The sequence below is a fragment of the Mercenaria mercenaria genome, unplaced genomic scaffold (assembly GCF_021730395.1).
Source record: "Mercenaria mercenaria strain notata unplaced genomic scaffold, MADL_Memer_1 contig_4251, whole genome shotgun sequence".
Classification (NCBI taxonomy): Eukaryota; Metazoa; Mollusca; class Bivalvia; order Venerida; family Veneridae; genus Mercenaria; species Mercenaria mercenaria.
This window is the reverse complement of record NW_026462466.1, coordinates 1-23,688: the sequence shown is the minus strand read 5'-3', so window position 1 is coordinate 23,688 and position 23,688 is coordinate 1. Positions and strand designations below refer to the sequence as shown.

The 23,688-nt window shown below is 36.7% G+C and overlaps 1 protein-coding gene across 1 annotated transcript in view; it reads right to left on the bottom strand.

Annotated features, from left to right (window-relative positions):
* Window positions 1-22,456, bottom strand: part of LOC128553723 (uncharacterized) — a gene marked incomplete at its 5' end in the record, with an annotated part of 33,653 nt that extends 11,197 nt beyond the window's left edge. The window contains one exon of the mRNA XM_053534900.1: window positions 21,075-22,456. Coding sequence (XP_053390875.1) covers window positions 21,075-22,456 — 1,382 coding nt within the window. The remainder of the gene's footprint in view (window positions 1-21,074) is intronic.
* Window positions 22,457-23,688: the final 1,232 nt, after the last annotated feature.

Below are 23,688 nucleotides of genomic sequence, written 5' to 3'. Positions count from 1 at the left end.
AATACATAAAATCTCTATCGAATGCTAGCATGGGTGGCTCATACTAAAAATATGACACACTTCACCACCGCTAAATATGGCGAAAAATCTTTACAGGTACACGAATATCAAATTAGTGGGTATTGCGGAGACGAACAAACACCGCTATGAGTACCAACATTGCATTACCACGGAGGTAGAGGTTGTTTCATCACCGATAATCGCGAAAATTACGTGTCCACCCGCACCAATCAATCATCTAGACGAACGATTCGCGTTGGCAATGAAAAAGAAAGCATTACATAGAACAATTAGGAAATGAAATACGTTGTATTTGGGACCAAGATTTCAGAAAACGAAAGGACTCAAATTCTAGAAAGATGAAGCGTTTTTCCATTGAGTAATTAAAGATTAACAGACCGATTATATCCTAGGAAAGTTTCTTGGGGACGCACCAATGCCAGTAAACTCTACTACAAAGTTGATGAAATTGAACAAATCAAGTACTTGATTTCACTAGTTTGTATCCTTGGGTCAACATATTGCCAGGTATCCCGTAGGTCACCCCGTCATAATAACGAAAGATTTTAGTGACATAAAGAGAACTTGGCATCGCCAAAGTTAAAGTTGTATCAACCAAGAGGTCCATTACCATCCCGTCCTTCCTATAGGTCAATGGCAAACTGAAATTCCTTTATGTAGAACCTCGCGATACTGAACAACCTAAACCCTTGCGATGTGCCCCCGATGTAGCTAGAACGTTAACTGGCACGGCGTTTACTCCGGAGATCTCAGACCGTTAAGACTAGTATATCGTTAAGAAAATTTACGAAGTATACCACTGGGCGGAAACTATCAATATACCTAAACCAGCGAAAGGGGGGACTGTTTGTGCCAATTACATAAACACGCTATTTTTAAAGTTTAACAAGAGGCAAATCGGCTTCCACCTAGACTGATCCAAAATAACAAGACATGATGACTAACATAACCTCAATAAATGGGAGAAAGAGGGGTGTTATCGTTGGATCGGTCAAACATTAGGAAGAATCCGGGTTTAAGACGCTGCTAAACTAAGTCTCAATAGCTTTTGGGGTAAGTTTGGTCAACGGTCTCAATATGCGCCAGACAAGTCTTTCACGAAACGCAGGCAAACCTTTTCGTCCAATTGGTTTCCGATCGACGAAACAACCGCATAATTTCATATCCTTTCAATTGCCATGTTACAAGTAAAGGCCAATTCAAACGAGACACGTCAACCCGAAGATAATAAACGAATTTCTATTTAGTTAGCTACTTTTACAACTTGTTGCCAGACATAACAACTTTACAGCGGGCTCGAAAAGCTCGATAGCAGGGTCCTGTATTTATGATACAGACCGTATATATATGGTTTAGTCGCCCGGGCAGTAATGATCCTCCATTAGGTGATTACTTTGGGAGAACTTAACGGATGAGCTGGGACGGTGGGGATACATTGTAGATTTGTGTCTGGTGGCCCTAAAAATTAGCTAAAAAACTAGTAAAAACAAAGAGACGTGTAAGGTTAGGGTTTTACTTGAATTATAAAAATAAGTCAGTTGCTCAATTTTGAAAGGTGAAAGAACATGTAGTCGATCCGGAAGGTTGACCGAGCATTACAGTAACAAATCCGCTAAAAATTTCGTAGAGATAAGAGAAAAAGGAAAATTGTCAATCGTGAAGAAAACAAAAATATCAAGAGGTGTATACAAGAACGTAGAAAAATTGCAGATATTGAACACTGAACCGTACGGTATTAAGTTAGCGAATGATGTTAATAACGTTTTAAAATTAAATACTGTGTTAAAGGTTTTTGCCACCTGTAATTAGTTTTTGTTATCTCCGTTCGGCTTTTGCACTTTAAGCATTGTAAATTTTCCATAGGGTCCGTTCACGTTTATTTGGTCAATTCTGGTTCAAAAAGTGTAACAGCCGTTTTAAAAAATGTTACGGCGTTTAGATATTTGCCAAGATATTCCATTTTTTTGTACATTAATGTTAATTTTCCAGAGGGTCTGTTATAGATTTTAACCATCTGTGTTTCTTTTCTGTGATCTTAATTTTAAGTTTTTGTCTACACTGTTTCACTATTTGATGCCAAAGAATTGTATAACTTAGTTATTGTCTTATAATCATTAATAAAAACCTGTAAGAATATGATGCGTTTGTCATTTCATGTAAGAACAACCCATTCGCGCTTAATAAACGTAAGATATGAATCCCGCAGGACTCACACCCCAGAAAGTGGGGAAACGTTATACATTTCCACATTCTAAAAGAAGTAAGAAAACAGTCCCGTTAGTGACCGTTGGCATTTTATTAGGCACTCGAGTACTCAAACTGAGTCGTGGACTTTTGTCAAATAATCATTGTTTAGTGATCACTAGTACCTCCATCATTAACTATCTCTTCAAAACGGTGCTAGCCGAATTGAGGATGCAGGCTACCAGTAGTTGGATCGGATACGCCTTACCTAAGTCCAAAGCTCAAAAAATAATGAAAACATCATTATCCTTTGAACCTTGCTTCAGTATTGTATTAGTGGTCAAACCGGAAGCGTAATACGCAAAGGGTTACAGGTTTTTGAAAATGTGAAGGATATGTTATCGAGAGAAAACCGCCTTCGCACAATAATACTGTTACGGTATACATCACGACTTGTTTGGACGACATGGAAAGGTCTATTCCCAAACTTTATAGTAAACAGGACGCCAACGGTTGAAGAAGTTGGACGACTTTACCCGTGACAAGAGACACAAGCTGATATTTATCGATGATCTCATGCACGAATAATGGAAAACAAAGACATGGAGTCTTGCTATTTTACGCAGGCTGTCACCATAGGAGGGTATCTGTCATACTAATTACACAAAACTTGTATACCGGGAGTAAACACGCCAGACTAATGCCTTGAATACGTGGTAAAATGGTACCATAAAAATTTGAGAGATTATCGCAAGTAGGATATAGGGACGGACAACCAACCCTGGTAAAACAAAAGGATTCATGAAAGCTTATGAGACGCATTAACAGCACGAAACACGTTATATTTTTTGTGGATATGAGCCCTCATGCCCAATGATAAATCACCGTTAAGAATCACATATTTTATCCGGGGAAGACCTATAGTCCTACAGATTAACGATAAGAAGGAAGACCAAAGCAGCGTAAGAGTAACCATGGTTGAACTAAACAAACAGGCAACGATCCATTTCTTAATCTTCTAAAAAAGACTACATCCGCGCAAAAGAAAGCATTGTGAGTACAATTACCAAGACATCAACTGAGAGCTCTCGCCCGACTGCCTACATATTCTCAGGTTAAACTACGCCTTACAACCTTCTGAAGAAAAATAGGCTAAAAAGCGACAGAGACGTTTGTTCATCTATACTGGAAACAGAAAAATTGGATTCATCAAGCCATCCACCATAAGCCACGAAGTGATTCACACCTTAGTGCAAATTGCGTTTGTGTATCTAGAACCCGTATTGCTATATGGAAAAGTTTATTTTGGTTTCCTACGCAAAATATCAGCGGTTTGCAACCGTTAAGTATACGGGAATCTGAGGACACAAAGATGATTGACCCATACGTCTAAAGTGCCATACCTCATTAACTCCACCGAGAACGGCGCATCAAAGAAAGAAAAAAAACTAAAAAGACTCATAAAGCTAATATAGACCTGGATCTCGTTTAAACAAAGACAATATTTTCTTTTGATTTCTATTTTATTGTTATATACATTCAAATAAATGAATATAAATAGTTTATAATAGTTTGTTCCTTGTTTACAATTCTGTCAAACAGATATCATTTCATGTCAATTATAACTGCATTAAAAAAGGATCTGACAATTGTCTTTTAAAGTCAGTCCTGTAAATCAAGTCATGACGTAATACACGCATTAAAATCCATCACATGTTTTAGAGTCTTGAAATAGGATCACGTATCATCCATGCTCGGTTGGTTTATATACGGTTTCAACGCCGGCCTCGAATCCTTTGGCAATTTCCCCCTAGCGAATCAAAACTCGTATGTCCTTGTATCGGACAGTAAAAGGTCCCAATGCTTTTCCAGTTCCACACACCGGTCTCCGTGTAGAAATAACATACTGCCCCTTTGAACTTTCATTTATCGGAGGCGCATACAGTTACTGATATCTTTAGTAAACGTTCTAATTATTCATTTGAAATAGACGCCCCTGGCACTGTTGATATGGATAATTCTGGGAAGGTGGCGTACATAATCAGTGCACACTCACTGTAATGCCTCACAACTTTGAATTTCTCGTCGACAATGTCCCATTCCTTTTAGTGCTAAACGAGTAGTAAGGATCTACATCAATAACGTAACAGACAATATACCTCTTATATCTTCTGTTTGACATGTTAATGTCGTTCCTTAAACCAGAGTCAAAGTTCTGTAACACTCCGTGTATTGATACCGCCGAATAGAATTCTTGGTTGGCATCGGTTGTGAAGGTAACCGATTGTCGATCGACTATAGGCCTATGAACTACAGTTATAATGCTTGAAGTTTGAAATGGGTGTGCGCGTATCGCCATTAAATCCGCACTAGGAACCAAGCCTACATCAATTTACATGTGAACCAGTCCTTGAAAATAAGATCGTCAGCGCTGTAACTAAACTTGATCCGAAGCATGACGTCGTCTTGTCTCTGTGCGTAAGTAAGGAAAATGGCTGACAGCCTTATGAGATTGTCCGTGCGCTACTAATACGTCACTTTCATCGCTGAATTCAGATTTGAAAGGAGCGTCCGCTATTGTCACGCGATAGACCGAACGGGCTGTCAGTGATTAATGTGAAGCGGGCGGGGGGGGGGGGGGGGCGTTAAGATTATTTTTAATGCCTACAGCGACTTCCATTGATGAGTAACTTGGTTGTTGAAACAACTCGCGATAATGTACTGGTCTCCTTCCATTTCCCAATTTTACTACTTAAAAATAGCGCCCCACACTCTGTAAAACACCCTTATTATTTCCTGTATTAAAACCGTCATTGGTGCCAACGTTTCCGGTATCATTATATAAAGTTGACGGATCGTTAACAGATTTTCCTGGATGTCTCGGTTTGCCTTAAAATTCGTGTCTATTTAAGCATTGTATAGGGATAAATTGTTCCTGATATGCGACAAAGCGGGTCTGCTGTAAAGATACATCAACCTGACTGAAACGGTATGGAATGTAGAGGAGATTGACAACTATTTCGTCGGCGCAACAGGGGGCGCCATCGCCCTTTCACAATTTTGCAGTTTCAGGGCAAACACCTTCTTTTCATGATCTGATACGGTGAAGACTGACCGGGTATGTTTAAATTCGATGCGATAAGGTGGTGACTTGATTTACTGGACGATAAGTGATCCACTCTCTCGACTTGTATCTGACGTGCTGCTGGGGTGTAATGAACAAAGCAACTCTTCTTTATTGAAAAAACAGTCCATGTTTCTCTATAGCTGAAAGTCACAGATTGATAAACGTTGGTCTCTTGGGTTTAGTATACGCTTATTGCGACGTATTCTTACGTTTTAACGTGCTTCACACTACCTTCTTACGACTTTCACCTCTTCTTCTTCTTACGTTTTACTTCTGACTTTGCGATTTCGGTCGCTTGTGCTACGGGAGATACCAGCTGTACCGTTGGCTGCTTTTTCCATTTCGGGCCATTTTCCTAGATGAGCACCGCTACCCACGATGTCGCGGCCCATATGATCAGGTCGTAACGTATGCGTCCCTCAGGTCTTGCAATTTGTATCCATTTTTTCCGGGTTCGGTTTATCCGGTACCCAATTTTCTTTTTTTATAATCGTACCTTCTAGGAGCCCCATAACCTTTTTAAAATGCAAAACGCAGTGAAGATCGTTTCTTTAAATACCACACAGGTTGTAAGACTTGGTCTTTCAAAAAACCATCTCACCGAATTAAAGTAATATTCACAGTCACAAGGCAGATACTCACCGGACGACTCATATTCTAGAAATTTTCAGTTTCTTGTAATCGTTTCTACATTCTATGTTTCCTGAAGAATCGGGCAACAAAGTGACTCTAACGTAAGACTCTTGTACATTCGCACACAAATACAGTCTTTTACTTCTCGGCGTAAAATCGCAGTAAGAGTAACTTCCGTCACCGCACAGGACCACGATCCTCTAAAGACGTATACTGGAAACTGAATGTAAAAATCTGAGATTGTTGTTCTTACTTAGCTTTGCGAATCGTTATTGGCTAAGATAAAGTAAAAGTCGTCATGGTTTCATTCCATATTCGTTTGAATATTGGCTTCTTACGCTTCTGCTCATGTGCGTCCTGAAGTCGTCCAGAATAGTGGTCAAAAAGATGGGAGCTCTCAACAATACGGGTATAATGAGTGATGCGTCTTAAAACAATGTTTTCTTCTAGTTAATGGATACGTTTCCAGAAGACCAGAGACCGAGCTAAAGGCTTTTTCCTTCAAGTAGCTGTGCATATCTTTCTTGCTGGATTAATCGTTCCATTGATCACTCTTGGGCCACATTGACTAGTAACCTGCATTTGACTCAGACTCATATTTTAGATCAAGTAGTTCTAACTCACTGCTACATAGCATCGTTCCATTGGAGAAGATAGTTAGTATTAAGTACACTTGAGACTGATTCAATGTTGATTATTGGTTTCTTTCTGTTCATCACTCCTTCTTACGCGTAGTAGAGTTCGCAGTTCAATTAAGACTGGGTAGACCGCATCATCTAGTGAGCGTGATCTTTGATTCCAGTTATGACCCCTTTACCGCTGTGAAAACAACAAAAATTGACTTCCATCATATTTTAAATTCACCGCTGACATAGTTCAGGTTCAATACACGATCTGTCTTTCTTCTTTTACCAACTGATTTAAGTCTAAGGCGGTACTTAAGGTGTGACTGGCTGACACTGTTAGGCATTTGATATCTTTTCAGACACAACAGCCGTGTAACCCTAAACGCTGTATACGTCCGGCATACGTCGTAGTCTTTGAACGTCCTCCTGATACTGGTCGCTTTCCATTACAGTGATAACTCGATTGGAGCAAGACTAAGCTATTTCCTCCTATGGTCCTTGTGTTCCCAGATCATCCTTGAAATGTTCAAGGAATCCGGAATGACGTTTGATATACTGATAACACTAACGCCTCAAGTCAATAGCGCAGTCCAAATGGGCACTGAACACAACGTTGTGATAATCATATGTGGACTCTTCAATCGCCCGGCTATAAATGAAAGATAAATAGCTCTATCTGTCAATGAATACATGTCAGGTCACGTGGTCTAGAGTACTAGCTTCCACGCTTTTTTTCGGGTATCCAACTATCGAATTGCGTTGGCCAGTGTAACTCACCTTACAAGGACGTGTCTTTGTTTCTGTTTCGAACTCTTTTCTTTAGTATTTTTCAACAGTACTCTGTCCGTCTCGTCTACGTTGACCGCTTGTCATTCCTGTCATAAAATGTCCCGTCTACCTGGTCGTCATTATCCCAATCAGCTATAGTGTACACTAGTTACCCTTCTCTTTGAAACGCGTTTAATCTTAAAGATTTCATTCAAGCCGACCACTTTTGAGAGTATCCCTCTCGAACACACGTTTCACGTGAGAATGCGCGTACCGTTTGACTATTTTTTGAATTTGCAGCTTTTCTCATGATTTATTTTCGTTTTTACCCCCTTTAGTTCTTATAATATATAGTAAAATGCTGAAGCCACTCTCTCCTACGTTCTCTGTCGTTATGTCTATGGGTCTCTTTCCTAGACTCCTATGAATTGTGCGGTTATATGCCTCGTATACTTTTCCAGCATACTATAGCGTTGTGTTCTCTTTTTAACATGTACCTGAACAGTCTTCATTCTTTTCATATTCTTGATTAGTATTTTCCGAATAGTTAGCCTTTGCTCAGTGTTAGGGGCGTAGAAATGATGAATTCGTTCATGGTTTAGAGATACTTATTGACCTCCTTGCTTCTAAATTCCCATACCCCTATTCGGTTCTCAACCGGATTAGGTTTTCCGGTCCTGATAGTAAATCGCTCTGCCGTTTTTTATTTCCTACCTTTTTTTTACTTTTGATGGTTACAAAAAGCGAAACGGGAGAAAATATCTAGGACACTAACACGTATTGTAGCCTTCATTTTGCTCGGCTAAGTCCAACGCATGTCATCAGCATCCATATCCCATGGCTGTCTAAATGCCAACGGACAATCACGCGAGATCGAGGAAATCGACGTCTGGCCCATCTAGTCAAGGAATAAACTGGTTGACTTTGAAGCCATTTCCTTATTCTGGGCCTATACCCTTTTAGATTTAGCCCTGAGCCTTGATATATTGGGTATGGGGGGGGGGACTTTTTCAACTCCAGCAAAACATAACGGGACAATTTGGGTCAAAATACAAAGAAGACAAATACTCTTCCAGTTAGACATTTTTTATTGATAACACATAACAAGTATATTCGTACAAATGTATACCATGTTCTTACAAATTTACAATACAGCAGAATATAAAGCAGGTGTTGTTCTAAGTGGCTAAATTACTGTTCCAAATATCGAGTAAAATGCTGTAGCTTCGCGATATTCTCGTTCTAAACTGGATACTGCCTAATCCAGCCATTTATTCATGTCACAGTCATATATACAAAAGCAACATATCTGTTTTTATAAGTTTTGTTAGGTTAATTGTACTGCAATCTATTATTGACAACAAAGTTTGCCCCGTAGAAAGTTGAACTGAACGCTCCAAACCCACCCAATGGTCTCGATGCTGTTATTTGTTCCAAAGCCACTATACTATTTTTGCTGAGGGGCTCCCTACTATTCTTATGTTTCGCAGTTGGAGCCCCATTTAAAGTGTTCCCTCAATGCGCAGTCCGCGTCTTCCCTCCAAGCGCTCACCGTCACGTGAACATCTAAAACCATTTCGCCTACGTCCGATTTTCCGCTGTAAAAAAACAGTCCGGCACTTGCCAGCTCATACATATTTGAAGCTTTTTGTTTCGGTATTTTTCGAAAGTCTTCAGCAGTTTTTCGTAATATTCCATGTTTCGGTTCATTTGTGTGAGACTGAAACGTTCATTTGTTATTGATACAGATTTCTAGTACAATTTGTTTTATATACCTTCAAACCCATTTCTGATTGGTATCTATTTTAGACCTTTTGTCTCATTGTTGCTATTTTTTGAACATCTTACATCATTGTGTATGTTTTAGAATATGCCGCAGCAACTCCCACAGTCATTTGATTACATTCCGTGCACGGAAGCGCGCCCTAACTTTCATGTAATCACTTTTGTAAATAACAGGTACCACCGCGTCTATTCAGGGAGTTGATGTCGGACGTTCCTACTCTGTTACACAACTTCTTTCAAACAGACATACTCTTTCGGTCGTAAAAGGCATATGCTATCTTTTCGGAACACCACTTCATTTTCTTCTGGCTTCCAATACTGACTTATTTATGTCCACGCACACATCTGTTTTCTTCTTAAGTTACGAATAAACATTACCTCCAAGTGACCTCCAATAGGACTGCTATATCTGTAACGCTAATCCGCATAGGTTAGTTGGTCTACAAAATTCTTCTATCGCATTAACGTTAAACTGCTACCTTTTTTTTCGTTGGTTTGTCGCCTTGCCACTCCCTAATATCGACTCTCATATCTCCTTTCCACTCGTTCACATCTGCACAAAACGAATCATTTCCCAGAGCGAAATAATCTGAAGTTGCATGTTTCTTGTCTCGAGTATCAAACTCAATTGACGGAAGAAAATATTCGAGCGTTTTATATTCAAGAGCTCGCAGTTGATTGTCCCATTAATACGAAGTATTTGATTAGTTGTCTATCTATAGGTTCCGTTCATCATTTTGTGTATATCTTAGAAAAACAGATGCCATATTCTATTTATAAAATGACAAGTTTACACGGGTCCTGAACACTACATCAGGCAAATAGGATAGGCCTAATGAAAAAAAGAACCCTTCTTTGTTTGGTGTACACAACGTTACCTTTATCCCTGGTGAATTAGACTCATCCGTGATCAAAATCATAATCTAACCTTTTTGTAAGTTCAAAACGTTGCCACAACTGTGGGTACTTACTTCATCAAACATTTCTTAATAGATCATTCATATGTTCCTATTAAAAGAACACCGGAAGCGTCGAGATTGCTAGCATCTAATGCTTTTCCACAGCGTGAGAAGACAGTACAGGTTTTCATCTTGTATAGCAGACGTCCGTTTAATCCCCCCCCACAGACCCATATCAGCGATAAGTAAGATCGAATACCCAATCAGAATAAGACATTCGTGTCACGTTTTTGATAAACCCATCAGAAAGGAGCATTCCATTCAGTCGACATATAGTAAGTATACGGTTACAAAGACTAATTTAATCAAAGAACGCTGTCCAAACCATTTCGTGCGATACCAAACACGGGTAATAGTCGGTGATTAATAAGGAAAAATCCCGGGAATTTATTTTTTTTGTTGTTTTTTATTAACGCACGAGGATTTCATTTCCGGTTGGATGCACCAACCCTAGTTCCGTCAAGCGTTTTTGTTTGATACCAAGTCATTAAAATCGGTCAACAAATAGAGAAAAAATTACATTTTGAAAAGTTTGGTTGCGAAATTTGAATTTAGCCAAATGATGACGTCCATAAAAATAAAATGGTGCAAACTTTGCCAACTAGGTATTTAAAATATCAACACGAGACTGCCAGTTATCTTTAGTAGCCGTATCTCCAATAGAAAACAAATGTTTTCCTTACTCATTCAACAAATGCATTCTTGAATTCAAAAGGTGCGCCTGACTTGATTCAAATTAACGCCATTTATACCGTACAACAATTGCCATTAAAATTCCAGGTAATATTAAAACTAAGCCCGACATTATAATCGTTTTATATTAGGGCTATATGTGTTAAGTTGGATACGTAAATTACAATTTGAATTTAATACCATTATATAGGTTTCAAAAATGCCCCTGAAAAATAGTGTTTGTAAATTATACATTATATCCTTTAAAAATAGGGCTTAGTAATTGGAACGGGCTAGATGACTTTTTTTTATAACTGCTGTCTCTAGCCCAAACTGCCCGCAGAGGTATGGCTGGCCGATAAGAATATAGTAAAAGGGCTATAAAGGCGTCAGATATTTGATGCTGTAATTAAAATTGGTTAAGTAAGAGTCATTTATACTTTAATTTACAGATTCAAGGGGGGTTATAAACGGTAAATAATGATATGAGCAATATTTATTAATAAGTGAGCAACATAACATGTAAAATTTGTGGCATTCAAAATTGAAAAAACTTTTAACATATTTTACAATAGTGTACATGAAACAAACATTATGTAAGTTTCAGAAAAGTAATGGCAAACATATAATACAAGACTTTAGTATAAACTATGACACAGCGGAGCAGTACAAATATCATGTAGCAATACACAACAACAATAACATACATATAATATTATTCAACACCGCTTGAGATAATGGTAACAATTATATTTTATCCCCTTGTCAAAGGTTAATGCAAGATTATCCAAGGAATTACGATTTAATAGTAATATATAAAATAGTATACACATTTTCAAATAATATTTACAAATAAATTTCATGTACAAAAAGTTTTTATGTAACATATATAAAATTACGCATTCATCTGTAAAATTGGTCAAAACTAGTATACTTATACAGTATACGTAAAATTTATTAATATATTGGAATGGCCTTATTAAGTTATAGGTAAAATAAAGCTCCAGGGAATTATCACTTTCCAGGTGTAAAATATCAACAGTTTCTTATTTTGCAAAAAAGAACGGAATAATAGATAATGATAAAGATATTTCTGTGAATTGCAATAGATATGATCATTTCTACAGGTAGGTCATTTTTTCAACTGTTGCTATTTGAAATCCATTTAGCATGTTTCTTGTCCTACAAACGGTATTTCTTGGTTGTGTAAAAAATGGGTCAAAAGAGCCGCGAAATTTGAATGAAAATGCCAAATTAATGGTCTCTGTCTATGGGGAACCGGTGAGCATGTGCGAGAATTCGAGAGCAAAAGTACCAAAATCATTTACAATATTTTAGCATTTATGTTTATGCTGACCAGTTATTGTTTTTACAATCAAAACATTTGTCAGTATGATTAAAATCGTGACATTATATTAGCTATTTTGAAATTCTATGGATCAATAACAATATTTACTATCCTCCAAACAGGAATCAATGATAGAAAAACCTCACGGGTAGTGACATGATTTTGTACGCACAGCACTTTCATTCGCCATAAGCATACTTTATTTGGTACTTGAGTTAGACATTTTGGATAGCATCTATCCGTGATTTCTTCTGGTGTATTGTCGTACAGTCACTATCTTGTGATGGAACTGAACATCAATATATTACATTCTAATTTAAATTTTCGGGCAATTATGTATATTTATTAGAATTAATTACAATTTTAACTCGCATTTCAAAATAGAGCTGACTGAATAAACGCGATTTTTGAGGACGCGGGGGCTGTCATTTTGAGAATTTTAATTACTAGTTAAAATTTAAGGCTGATTTCATATATACTTTATGTAGAGCAGATAAATTACGATTCATATTGACCCTAGTTTTTGCATAGGCATAACGCAAAAAAATCTTTATTTAATAAGAAAGTAGCGTTAGATGAAATTATGGTTACTATTTTTTAAAGAAAAACACCCATATAGACCGCCTCGTTACATAATACTTATATCGAAATGAGTTACTGTATTTTTATAATTAACATTTCTACTATTCTGTCTCATAAATTCATTTTATAAATAGTTATTCTCATATAGTGTTTTATTTATTTAATTATTGGTCAAGTCGTAGACATACTAATTATCTCATTATTATACAGTTTCTTTCGATGGTTTTTTATACGAGGATTCTTTCTAATTTTACGCACGGTATACCTTTTGTTTTCGTGTTATCACCCGTGTGGGCTGACCCTCATTGAGGCCGAACACGCTCTTTAAAGGTATATAAGTCCGGCTCTATATTACGTCAGGGAGATATAATAGCAGAGTGAGGTCATTCGTAACATAGAATGTGTATGTCATTCTAAAACTAGAATATCAAATTCCCGCTGCATTCTTGATCATTGCGCACCCTCCAGACGTTAAAGAGCAGCGTATCCTACTTCTGGCATCGTAACAACTACACCGCTCACAGCCATAGCGTACCTCCTTAGGATTATGTCTTCGGATTAGATAAAACGTTATTTTGTTCCTTGCCAATTACATGTAGCTATCTTATTTTTCTCTTTTTTTCAAATGAATAACATCTAACAATAAATTAAGTTCCTTGGTATTCGATAACTCCTATCCAAATGTTAACGTAGACAGAATCTTTTTGTGTGCTAATAATTTGCTGTGTTTTCTTTTTATTTGTTTAAACAATCTTTCTGTACTTGCATTTAAACACATTTAACGTGTACATATTCTTAACAATAATAATTTGTGTGCCTTATGAAATGAAACGACCCGTTGTAGTTCAAATGGCATGCGATGCTCTTTAAGTACTCAAAGCGGCTTTAAACCATATTTAGCCATTTGTCAATTCTTGGGGTGGTAGCACCTTCCACAATTTCTCTCAAAACAAATTCATTAAACTACAGTCCTGTTTTTAATTTGCTAGAGTGAGATGGACGGGATAAATGCTTATTAGTAATCTTTGCCACAAAATCAAATTCAAAAGTAAAGAGAAAAAATGTTTCAATCATTCTTGAAATTGTGATATTTCAAAGTGAATTAAATAAAGCAGTTCGGTCAAGTAAACAAGCTAACCTACCTACCCCTATCGCAAAGGTATCATATGTAATAAAACGGTATATGCCTCATATAAGTACGATAACTTCGTGAGTAAATGTATCTATATACTTAAAATGTAACAAAAATTGAACGTTTTTTTTTATCAAAACTTGCTTTTTCGACGGACAACTCTTCTTTTTAACTGTATAAGTGACTGATATAATACACAACAGATCAAAATCATATTTTTTGATGTCCATACATTTTCGGAGATATTTAGATAAAATACTCTGATTTAAAAAAAAAAAAAAAAAAAAAAAACAGGTATGTTTTCTGTTGCTTATTTTTGATAGCCTCTGTTGTTAAATATGTATATTAAAGTATAGATATAAACTATAACAAGCAAACATCTTGCAAAAGCTAAACAGTAACTACGCACACAACATAAAGTTCCATTTTATTTTAATTTTTTTTCCTGCATAACGTTATGAAATTCTCATGAAGTAAAATAGTTTGAATCGAGAAATATACTATAAAGAAAAAAGTGCGTCTACAATTTTCATCCTGTTTTAAGCAAATAATTTAAAATTCATACACAATGTACGAGGGGGGCGAAGCTATATCCACAGTGTATAGACTCTCTGTACGCCCAACCGGAAGTCGCCAAAAACTAGGCGTTCAGAAATCAAAACACAAATTTTTGCTGTCGCGGATGGCTTGGATTTTCATTGTTTATTTCGTTAATATCGCATAAAGTAAGTGTATTTTTAATCTACATATTGTTTAAGAGTTACTGTTTACGTAGATACCAAACAAGCCTATTAAAACTCTTAATATACTTCATTTCAAGTCAAATCACGTGTGGGTATTTGTTCGATTTTGTAATGAAACTATCAATTCTTTGAAATACTTGTATCTTGAGCTTTTGCAAAGAATTGAAACCTTTGCTACTTCGTAGATAAATATCTTACGCATCGATAAATACTAGCATGACTCTATGGTAACGAATGCGTTTTTAGGAAAATCTGTTTTTCTGAGACATATATGCAGATTACACTGTCCCACTCGTCGATACATTACTGGCCCACTAATCGCAATTTCTAAAATCCGGACTGAACGCTTAGTCGAAAAACTGTGCGCCTACTCAAAACTTCTTTTCATTCATATATTTCAATAATTTGACTTTGTTTTATGACAACCGACAGTCAAAAAGAAATAGTTATAATTTCTTTCGTTTTCGTAACAGTCACGGACCAGTTTATATGTTATAACTGCAGTTTCGAATCCACTTTTCGTAAAGGTTAGTGTTTATTAGTAACAATCTGACTTAAGTACTTGATCTTCTAAACCAAAGAGCTATAAAAATAAATAGATCGGCAACTTAAAAGGCGTATAGAGCAAATCTCGCCAACATCCAGTGACAACTAATGAGATCTCGTTTACCGGAAGTGTCGCGTTCTCCACGCGCCATTTTGTATGCGAAAGCAATTATTCATCGGTAAATTAACTATCACCTTATGACCACGCTTCTTTTGATGGTAAGAAACGTGTACTCTGTGTCTTAAGACTATTTCACATTAAAGTTTCAGAAGCTAACATGTATTTTAAATGTAGTTTTAAAGGTACAAATTGTAACTCCATGCTCGCCGATGTTTGTTTTTACTAAGATAACGCCGATTCACACTCGGACACGAGATCACGCGAGATTACAGCCAGTTGCCAATTTAGTTCATATCTCACTCAACAATCCTTATGACAAACCTACAGCTGACCTATGTATAAATGACCTCGACTTAAATGACCTTCACCTTCAAACTTAAAACCCTAATAAGCAATACTTCTGGTCATACAACCCATGTAAATGACCTTATTTAGTTCATACTCGAACTCAACAATACTTTTGACAAAGCCTACAAATTGACCTATATAGAAATTATCTTGACTTAAATGACCTTCACCTTCAAACTTAAAACACTAATACGCAATACTTCTGATCCTACAACCCACGTAAATGACCTTATTTAGTTCATACTCAAGCTCAACAATACTTTTAGCAAAGCCTACAAATCGACCTATATGTATATAGAAATGGACTCTACTCTTATATGACTTTCACCTTCAAACTTAAAATCTTAATAAACAACATTTTTGGACATTCAGTTCGCATATATGACCCAGTTTAGCACATACTCATATTCTACAAACCTTGTGGCAAGAGCTACGAACTGTCATATCTACAGATGACTTTATCCTTTATATGATCGTCACCTTTAAACTTTAAACCTTAAAAAACATCTTTAGTCATAGATCCCGGGGCATGAGTTTGCGTTTTAAAGTTGCAGCTCCTTGTTATTCTAATAATTACACAATGAAATAAACGGTCAGGAATGTACATGTATATGGTAAATATCAAAGTTGTATGGCGTCTTATTAAATGTAATGCAAAATTAAATCTGTCAATTCAGAAGTTTTGTTCGATCAGATAAGAATTGAAAGACGACCTTTCAAACCAATTTGTTTGTGTGGACATGCATTATTAATAATAAGTGATGCCCAACTCGAAGCTCTTTCTGTATTTATAAAGTTATACATTAAGTAATTTTTAGATATTTTGTCAGTTTCGTTTAAAAATATTTCAGTGAGGCCCAAATGTAAATAACTATATTTTAATAAGATGAGGAGAATTTCATAATAGTTAGCCTTAAGTCTACATCAATTCTGCTGGCTTATTTACTGCTTGTTGAAAACGGCGAATGAAAAATGGACAACTGAAAATTAAATAATAGATTTGTGCTGCATTAAGGTGGGGCCTTAAAATTGATTTTACCTCCCTTGTCATACCTTGACTGTGCGGAGGAGATAACGGTGGGTTTTTGTTATCCTCCCCCGTCAACCTGTGGAAGTCAACAGGGAATCTGTTTAAAAGTTTGTAAGGAGTCATCTGATCCCTTTCCCAATCCATGGGTTTTCAAATCATTTTAGTTGGGTGTTTGACTCGCTTCATGTAAACAAAAATTAGACATACTTCTTGACTTCGACGACAGCGTATTTTGATACTTTGTAAAATTTTGCACTAGAGATGGCTTCGTTGGTTTAACGTTTAACTGCTGTATTTTGAACTGCAGGTGGCTGCAGGCTCAGAATGAGTTTGAGTAGACAAATCAATATACAGTGTTCTTTTGCTTGTGTTTCAATTTTAATCGACGAGTAAGTTGATGAAAGGTATGAAAGAGCAAATCTAGCATTGGAGCATTGGCAATTTGATTTGTCTAGCTTCTGGAAATCCAATGTCCTGTGTGAATTTTACATGGAAAATCCCTTTTCGATTTTCCATGTCTTGCAGTCATCACAGTTGGCTAAATGCTGCTAGCCGCAATTCACACAACACAATGAACGATTGCAGGTGTCATGGACTTGAGAAAGGTCATTTTGATAAAAGATAATAGGTAATGGTAGATTTATCGGAAGCACAGAGCACCACAATATCAGCATCAGAGCCACGCGTTTGCAAAATAAGCCCACAACAAGAGATTGAAGTATTGCCATGCAATACAAAGTCTCCTACTGGAAGGCGCCTAATTTTCTATAGAGCAGAATAACATAATGAAAGTCCACACAAAACTTTTTGTCAGGTAGAGATAGGTCATAATACACCTAAAAATTGAATGTAACATGCATGTTGTACCACAGAAATGTGGTCTCGATTTTTCCTTTGGGCCAGTAATAAAAAGTTACAATATAAGCTATTTTTAGTAATAACAAAGGGAAGTAATTCTAAAAAAAAAGGGCACCTCATGGTGGTAACCATTTGTGCCAAGTTACATTAAAATCCCTCCATGCATGAAAAAGAAAAGCTCTGTACAAAGTCATTCTTGAATTTGACCTTTGACCTTTAAGTATTACCTTGACCTTTCAGCTAATGACCCGGGTTTTGCGTATGCCACGTCGCATGTGAACATTTATGTCAAGTAGTATTGTAATCCCTTGATGGAGGTTAGAGTTCAGGACCGGAAATGAAAAAAAACCGCTATTGACCTTTGATCTCCAATTATGACCTTGACTTTTAAGCTAGGGGTACGGGATTTGCGCATAACACGTCGTCTCATCATGGAGAACATTTGTGCCTAGTAATATTAAAATCTTTTCATGGATAGCAGAGTTAATGACCGTGCAGGAAAAAAAGCCCTGTCGACCATTGACCTCCCGACTGTTACATGGGAAACATTTGTGCCAAGTGTTATAAAAACCTTTAATGAGTGACAGAGCTGTGGACGAAACATGAAACAGACCCTGTTCATACTATGTAAACATTTGACTGCCAAGTGTGATTTTAACCTTTGACCTAGGGGTCTGAAACTTGTGCATGACACATTGTCTCATTATGAAGTATATATGTGCCAAGTAATATTAAAATCCCTTCTTGGATTGCAGAGTTATAGACAGGACAGGAAAAAAAGTCCTGTTAAACTTTGACCTGCAATTGTGACCTTGACCTTTAAGCTATGGGTCCGGGTTTTGCACATGATACGTCGTCGCATCATAGAAAACATTTGTACCAATTAATATTGAAATCCCTTCGTGGATGACAGAGTTATGGAACGGACACGAATTTTTGGACGGACGGACGGAAGTCGGAAAAGCGCATTCCCATAGTCCCGAAACTGCTTTTCAACCAGTAGGGGAGTAACAAGCAGCTCCACAGTAGAGAGGGTGCAAATGTCCATTATGAGGTGAATATTTAACATGAGTACCACATAACTGGATATATGGGCCCAAAGTGTATGCTTATTAGTGGAAAACTGCTTTAAACTCGGACATCTTGGATCTTATCCAGATAAGAATTACACGAACATTATCAACATACTGCCCTCTAATTCTGTGTTAAGTTTAAGAGGTATGTGCAATAGTTAGTTTTCAAAAAAACACAGGAACACATTTTTATCCAAAATGGCTGCCAGTAGGCCATCTTGAATCCCATCCGAAAAAAATAGTATATGTGCGTTTACTACATATTGATCTCTACGTGTGTGTGAAGTATCAATTTGAAGATAGGTGCAATCACAAGTACCCTAGCTGCGCCTGTACATACAGCTGTCGTGATTTGACCGTTGTTTCTCATAATTTTTACTTAACAAATAACACACAGCTTTCGATTTAATACGGCATGCCTCCAGATCGTTCGACAACAAAAAAATTTTTTTTAGATATCTTGAAATAAATGCTATATTTCTTGCGAAGGCTTTAAAACTTAATTACTGACAAACTTTATGTTACGGAAACACACGAGAATTTGCTGTTTTTCTACTTTTTACGATGAAAATCGAAGTGTTTGTCACGCTTTTACTCCAGGTAAACTACGGAATTCCGTTAGGTCCATAGCCTTTGAATTTATTGATCTGAAACGCGATACTCGATAATACGATGATGAAAACGCGAAATCACGAAACTATGATAATGTACTATAGGCTTATGTATAAGAAACTTTGAAAATCAGTAACACCTAGAGCCTTGATATTTTGTAAGTGATATCAGAATTGTACTGTCTACCATAATTGTTCAAATTATTTCCCAGTTAGTTCAAAAATGTATGTGACATGTATATTATATAATTTAGACTAACATAGAAGAAACCTAACTTTGTACTTGTACCATTACGTTACACAAAAACACTGTATACAGGTGAGCGCTTTAGGGTAAATGACCCTCTTGTTAGTTTTGTTTACCTGGCTGAAAATATCTAAATGCATAACGGAACATAATTTAAATACTATTTCAGATAGAGTTGTTGTTCTGAAATGCTGCTGTTTCACACACTACTACCTATCATTGTACCAAGTTTTATTATCCAACACTGAAGGTATGAAGGTATAGTTTTGGCTTTGTACGTCTTTCTGTCTGTCTGTCTGGATATCTGTCCGTCTGAAGCCATATATACGCATTGTTTGGAGTATTTAGATAAAACATGGTAGAAATATTAACTACACTAGTTAGGGAAATGTCATCCTGCAAGCTAAGTCAGATTGCCTGAGAAAGAGAGGATTTATTACCCTTTCTACTGATAATCACTACGTAGAAAGTATTTCATGTCGTTCTCCGTCCATCTGGGGCCAGATTTAAGTTTTCTTGCATACCAGACGGGGATTTCTGGTATTTTTACCGGTGCTGGAAAAATCCATCTTACACCCGGGGTGTAAGATGACTCTCGTGCTTTAAATGACGTATTACGAACTACATGTAGGTAGAAGATTTATGTAGTTATCTGTATTTTTTTTTTTCAAAAAAAAAAACGGAATAAAAATCCAATACCCTGACAGTTCCTCTTTGTTCCTGATAGTATATTTCTCGATTCAAAACACGTTATTTTATCAAAAATTCATAACGTTGCGCTGCAACTGATAAAACAAAACCGGAACTAAACATTGTTATTTGTCTTTGAAGCGTCATGACGTCTTTCCTGTTTACGGACGTTGCTTTCCCGCGCTTTGTTTAAATACGCTGCTATAAGAAATAGTTCTAAAAAGAAAGCCGTTCGATTGATTTTATTTTTATTATGATTTCTTCATATCGGTATGCAAGAAAAAGATTCTGTCACTGGTTATAGGTGCAGATGGGAATATCCGGCTCTCGGGTAAGTGTTTAGGCGGTTACCGCCTAAACAGGTACCCTTGAGGCCGGAAATTCCCATCTGCACCTACAACCAGTGAAAGAACCTTATAATCACGGTTTAACGGATTCAAATAAAACATGGAAGAAATATTAACTGCAATTGCTAGGGAAATGCCATCCTGCAAGTTTTAGTAAGATTGCCTGAGGAAGAGTGGAAATAAATTACCTTTCTACTAATAATTATTGCAAAGAAAGTGTTTTATTTTATTTTCCGTCCGTCTAGAGCCAGATTTAAGTCATGTGTCAAGGACTGTAATAAAACATGGTAGAAATGTAAACTGTTATAAGCAAGTTATAAGCAAATGCGACTTTGCAAGTGTCGGTGACATCGATTGAAGAAGGCAGTATTTATGACCCTTGTACAATGAACTTATATTTGTAGCACATAGAAAGTGTTTTTATCGTTCGGAGTCATACCTTAAAGAAACAGATTAGACTATTTCGGTTATGTTAACTGCGATATGGACACACGGTCCCATAAGTTTGAGTCCCATAGCCAGAGGAAGACAATGTTTATGCTATAGTATAGTTTAGACTTCTAAATATTCACTTAACTACAGTTTTCAAAGTATGTACTCTACCTTAAACGGACAATACAAACCTTAGTTTGACTATTGTCTTCTTTCTTTTCTTCATATTGTTCAGCAGTTGTACAAAAATCTTTAAGATGACGTCCCACTCTATCTTTCTGTCGTAACAAATCTGGCAACCGTTTCTCTAAGTTCAGCTCATCCCTAACGCTATTAGTCATGACGTTCAAATCGTGGCTTAAAACTTTCCGGGGTTTCACAGGGACTATACCCGCTTGGACTTTTGTTGATGCAGAATTTTGAGTTTCGATTCTTACATCTTGCGGTACTTGTCCCACACTTATAATTTGTCCAGTAAGGTGTTTATATGCATTCTCATCGGGAGGGTAAAACATTTTCAGAAGGTGTGATTGTTGAGACTCCTCAACTATTTGAATCATGATGTCCTTTTCTATGCGTTTCGTTTTCATGATTTTCAATAGATCTCTGTTTGCATCTGCCGAGCCATTATTTTTAAATACAGCATGGATTGATTCCATCTGTGTAAGCGTAATAATATCCTTTACATATAAATGATCACAAAATGTTTTTGTATCTATCTCCCGTACCAAGTCTGGAAATCGCGTCTGTAAGTCCAGTTTATCTCCAAGCTCATCAGCCAAGACGTTCATGTCAGGGCTTGAAACCATTTGAGGCACGTCGGGTATTGGAACCGCTTGTGGAGCTGATGATGGAGAATGTTGAGTTCGAAGTCTTATGTTTTGGAGTTCCTGTTCAAGACTTATCACGCGTCCAGCAAGATGTTTAACCACTTCCTCACTGCCACCTGCAGTTTGACGATCATGCCTTTCCACATTATCCTCTGGCGGAACTGGAGTTACTCTAGGTCTTAAGGGTAAACTGTCCGGTTGATCAACACCAGTAGTTGTGGAAACAGGCCCTCCAACTGCTCCGGATATAGCTTCGTAACTGACTGCTTGAACTTTAACCCTATATAAGCCAAGAACAACCCAGACGCCATTCTTGGCGTTAAAGTTTAAAACCTGTCTGTTCTGTCTTCTCGCCGTTTTGTATTGTACGGTTTTATTGTCAGAAAGAATTACAGTTATTTCACCGTTACATTCGTCTTTCCCAAAACTTCCAATAGTCGTCAGAGGCGGATCACTTGTTTTAATATAAGAAGCTTTAAACAAATATTTGAAGTCGTTCTCCAAGGTTGATGGGTCTTTCTCAGAGACATGTAATCTTAATTCAGACCGACTAGGTTGCGTATACCATTCTTTCTCTGGCTCGCAATTGAGGTGTAATGTTCCTCCGACTTCTAGTTGCTCTGATATGAAACAAATGGATGCTGGACTTTTGCTAACAGAGGTGGCTCGTGTGTTGTCATTTTCTAATGTAATATTTGTTCCATGTTTAGCAGACGAAAACTTCTTGTTACTCTGAGGATCACCTGAAATGAAATATCAATCATTTTCGTTTCAAGAATTGTATTTTGCAACAGTTATTAAAAAAGAAATTCCAGCCCATTCATACCTTGATTTTCATATTCATATACAAGCATGATTGTGACATGAAACTTTTCGTTCTTTAATACATAAAGTCATCTCCTAATTTTCAGAAATGAACGCTACTCCTTAATAAAATGTTAAAAGGGCTAATACAAGTCTTCTTAACGATTCACTGTTAATTATCAGAGTATCTGACAAATTTCATCAACCCTAATAACAACAGTTAAACGGACGATTGATATGACCAGGTATTTCATTATAATACATTCATATTTCGTTCAGCAGATATTCCCTTAGTCTGTTGGTAAAACATGCTGAAACATTTTAAACAAAAACAGGAGCTTTTTATTATTGGCTTTCTTCATCGATGCCATTTTTATGTCCACTTTAAAGTTTGTTTGTTCTTTGTTATAGATTTGATATATTTGCTGGAATGAAAATGTATGTATTTGACTGGGTAATGTTACACACCAGCAACCCGACAAGAGTAAGTAACTCAGATGAAAATACCAAACGACCGCCACTGGTACCTGATTCTCTCCTTAAAAAAAGGGCTAAATGCTATTACTGGTACAAAACTTGTGGCCAATATGCCAATCTGGTGTACATTATGCTTGCTTCGATACTTTTGGAAGTAACTTTGATAATTTTAGCAGTTCATTTATCAAATTTCACACACATCCAGACATATAATTTGTGAAGAAAATACGGAAACTTTCAATAACACCTAAAAGTAACAAGACATCATTTTATTCATATTACGACCTCGACCTATATCTTTTTTTTTTTTTTCAAAGTCGCAAAACCCACAGACAAATGTTTCGTTTTTTATTTAAAAAGAAGATGTCGTTTGCAAGGTGTGAATATATTAAATTTGCATGGTCACTTCAAATACGACCCAATTTAGTCTTATTAAACAAAGAAGACAGAAAATGAAATGTCTTTATGTTGCAACAATTCACTGTCTGTACGTCACAACTACACCACCAACGTCATAGCGGCGCGATGGAAAAGAAACCCATACAAAATAGACAAATATTTGGTGGATGTCATCACGAATTTACATAATGATAACGTGTTAGAAATGAAATAATATATCTCAAACAGTGATTTGCTCTTCAATAAAATCATTGTCTGTCTTTTAAATAGGTACGTATTATTATATCATTCGATC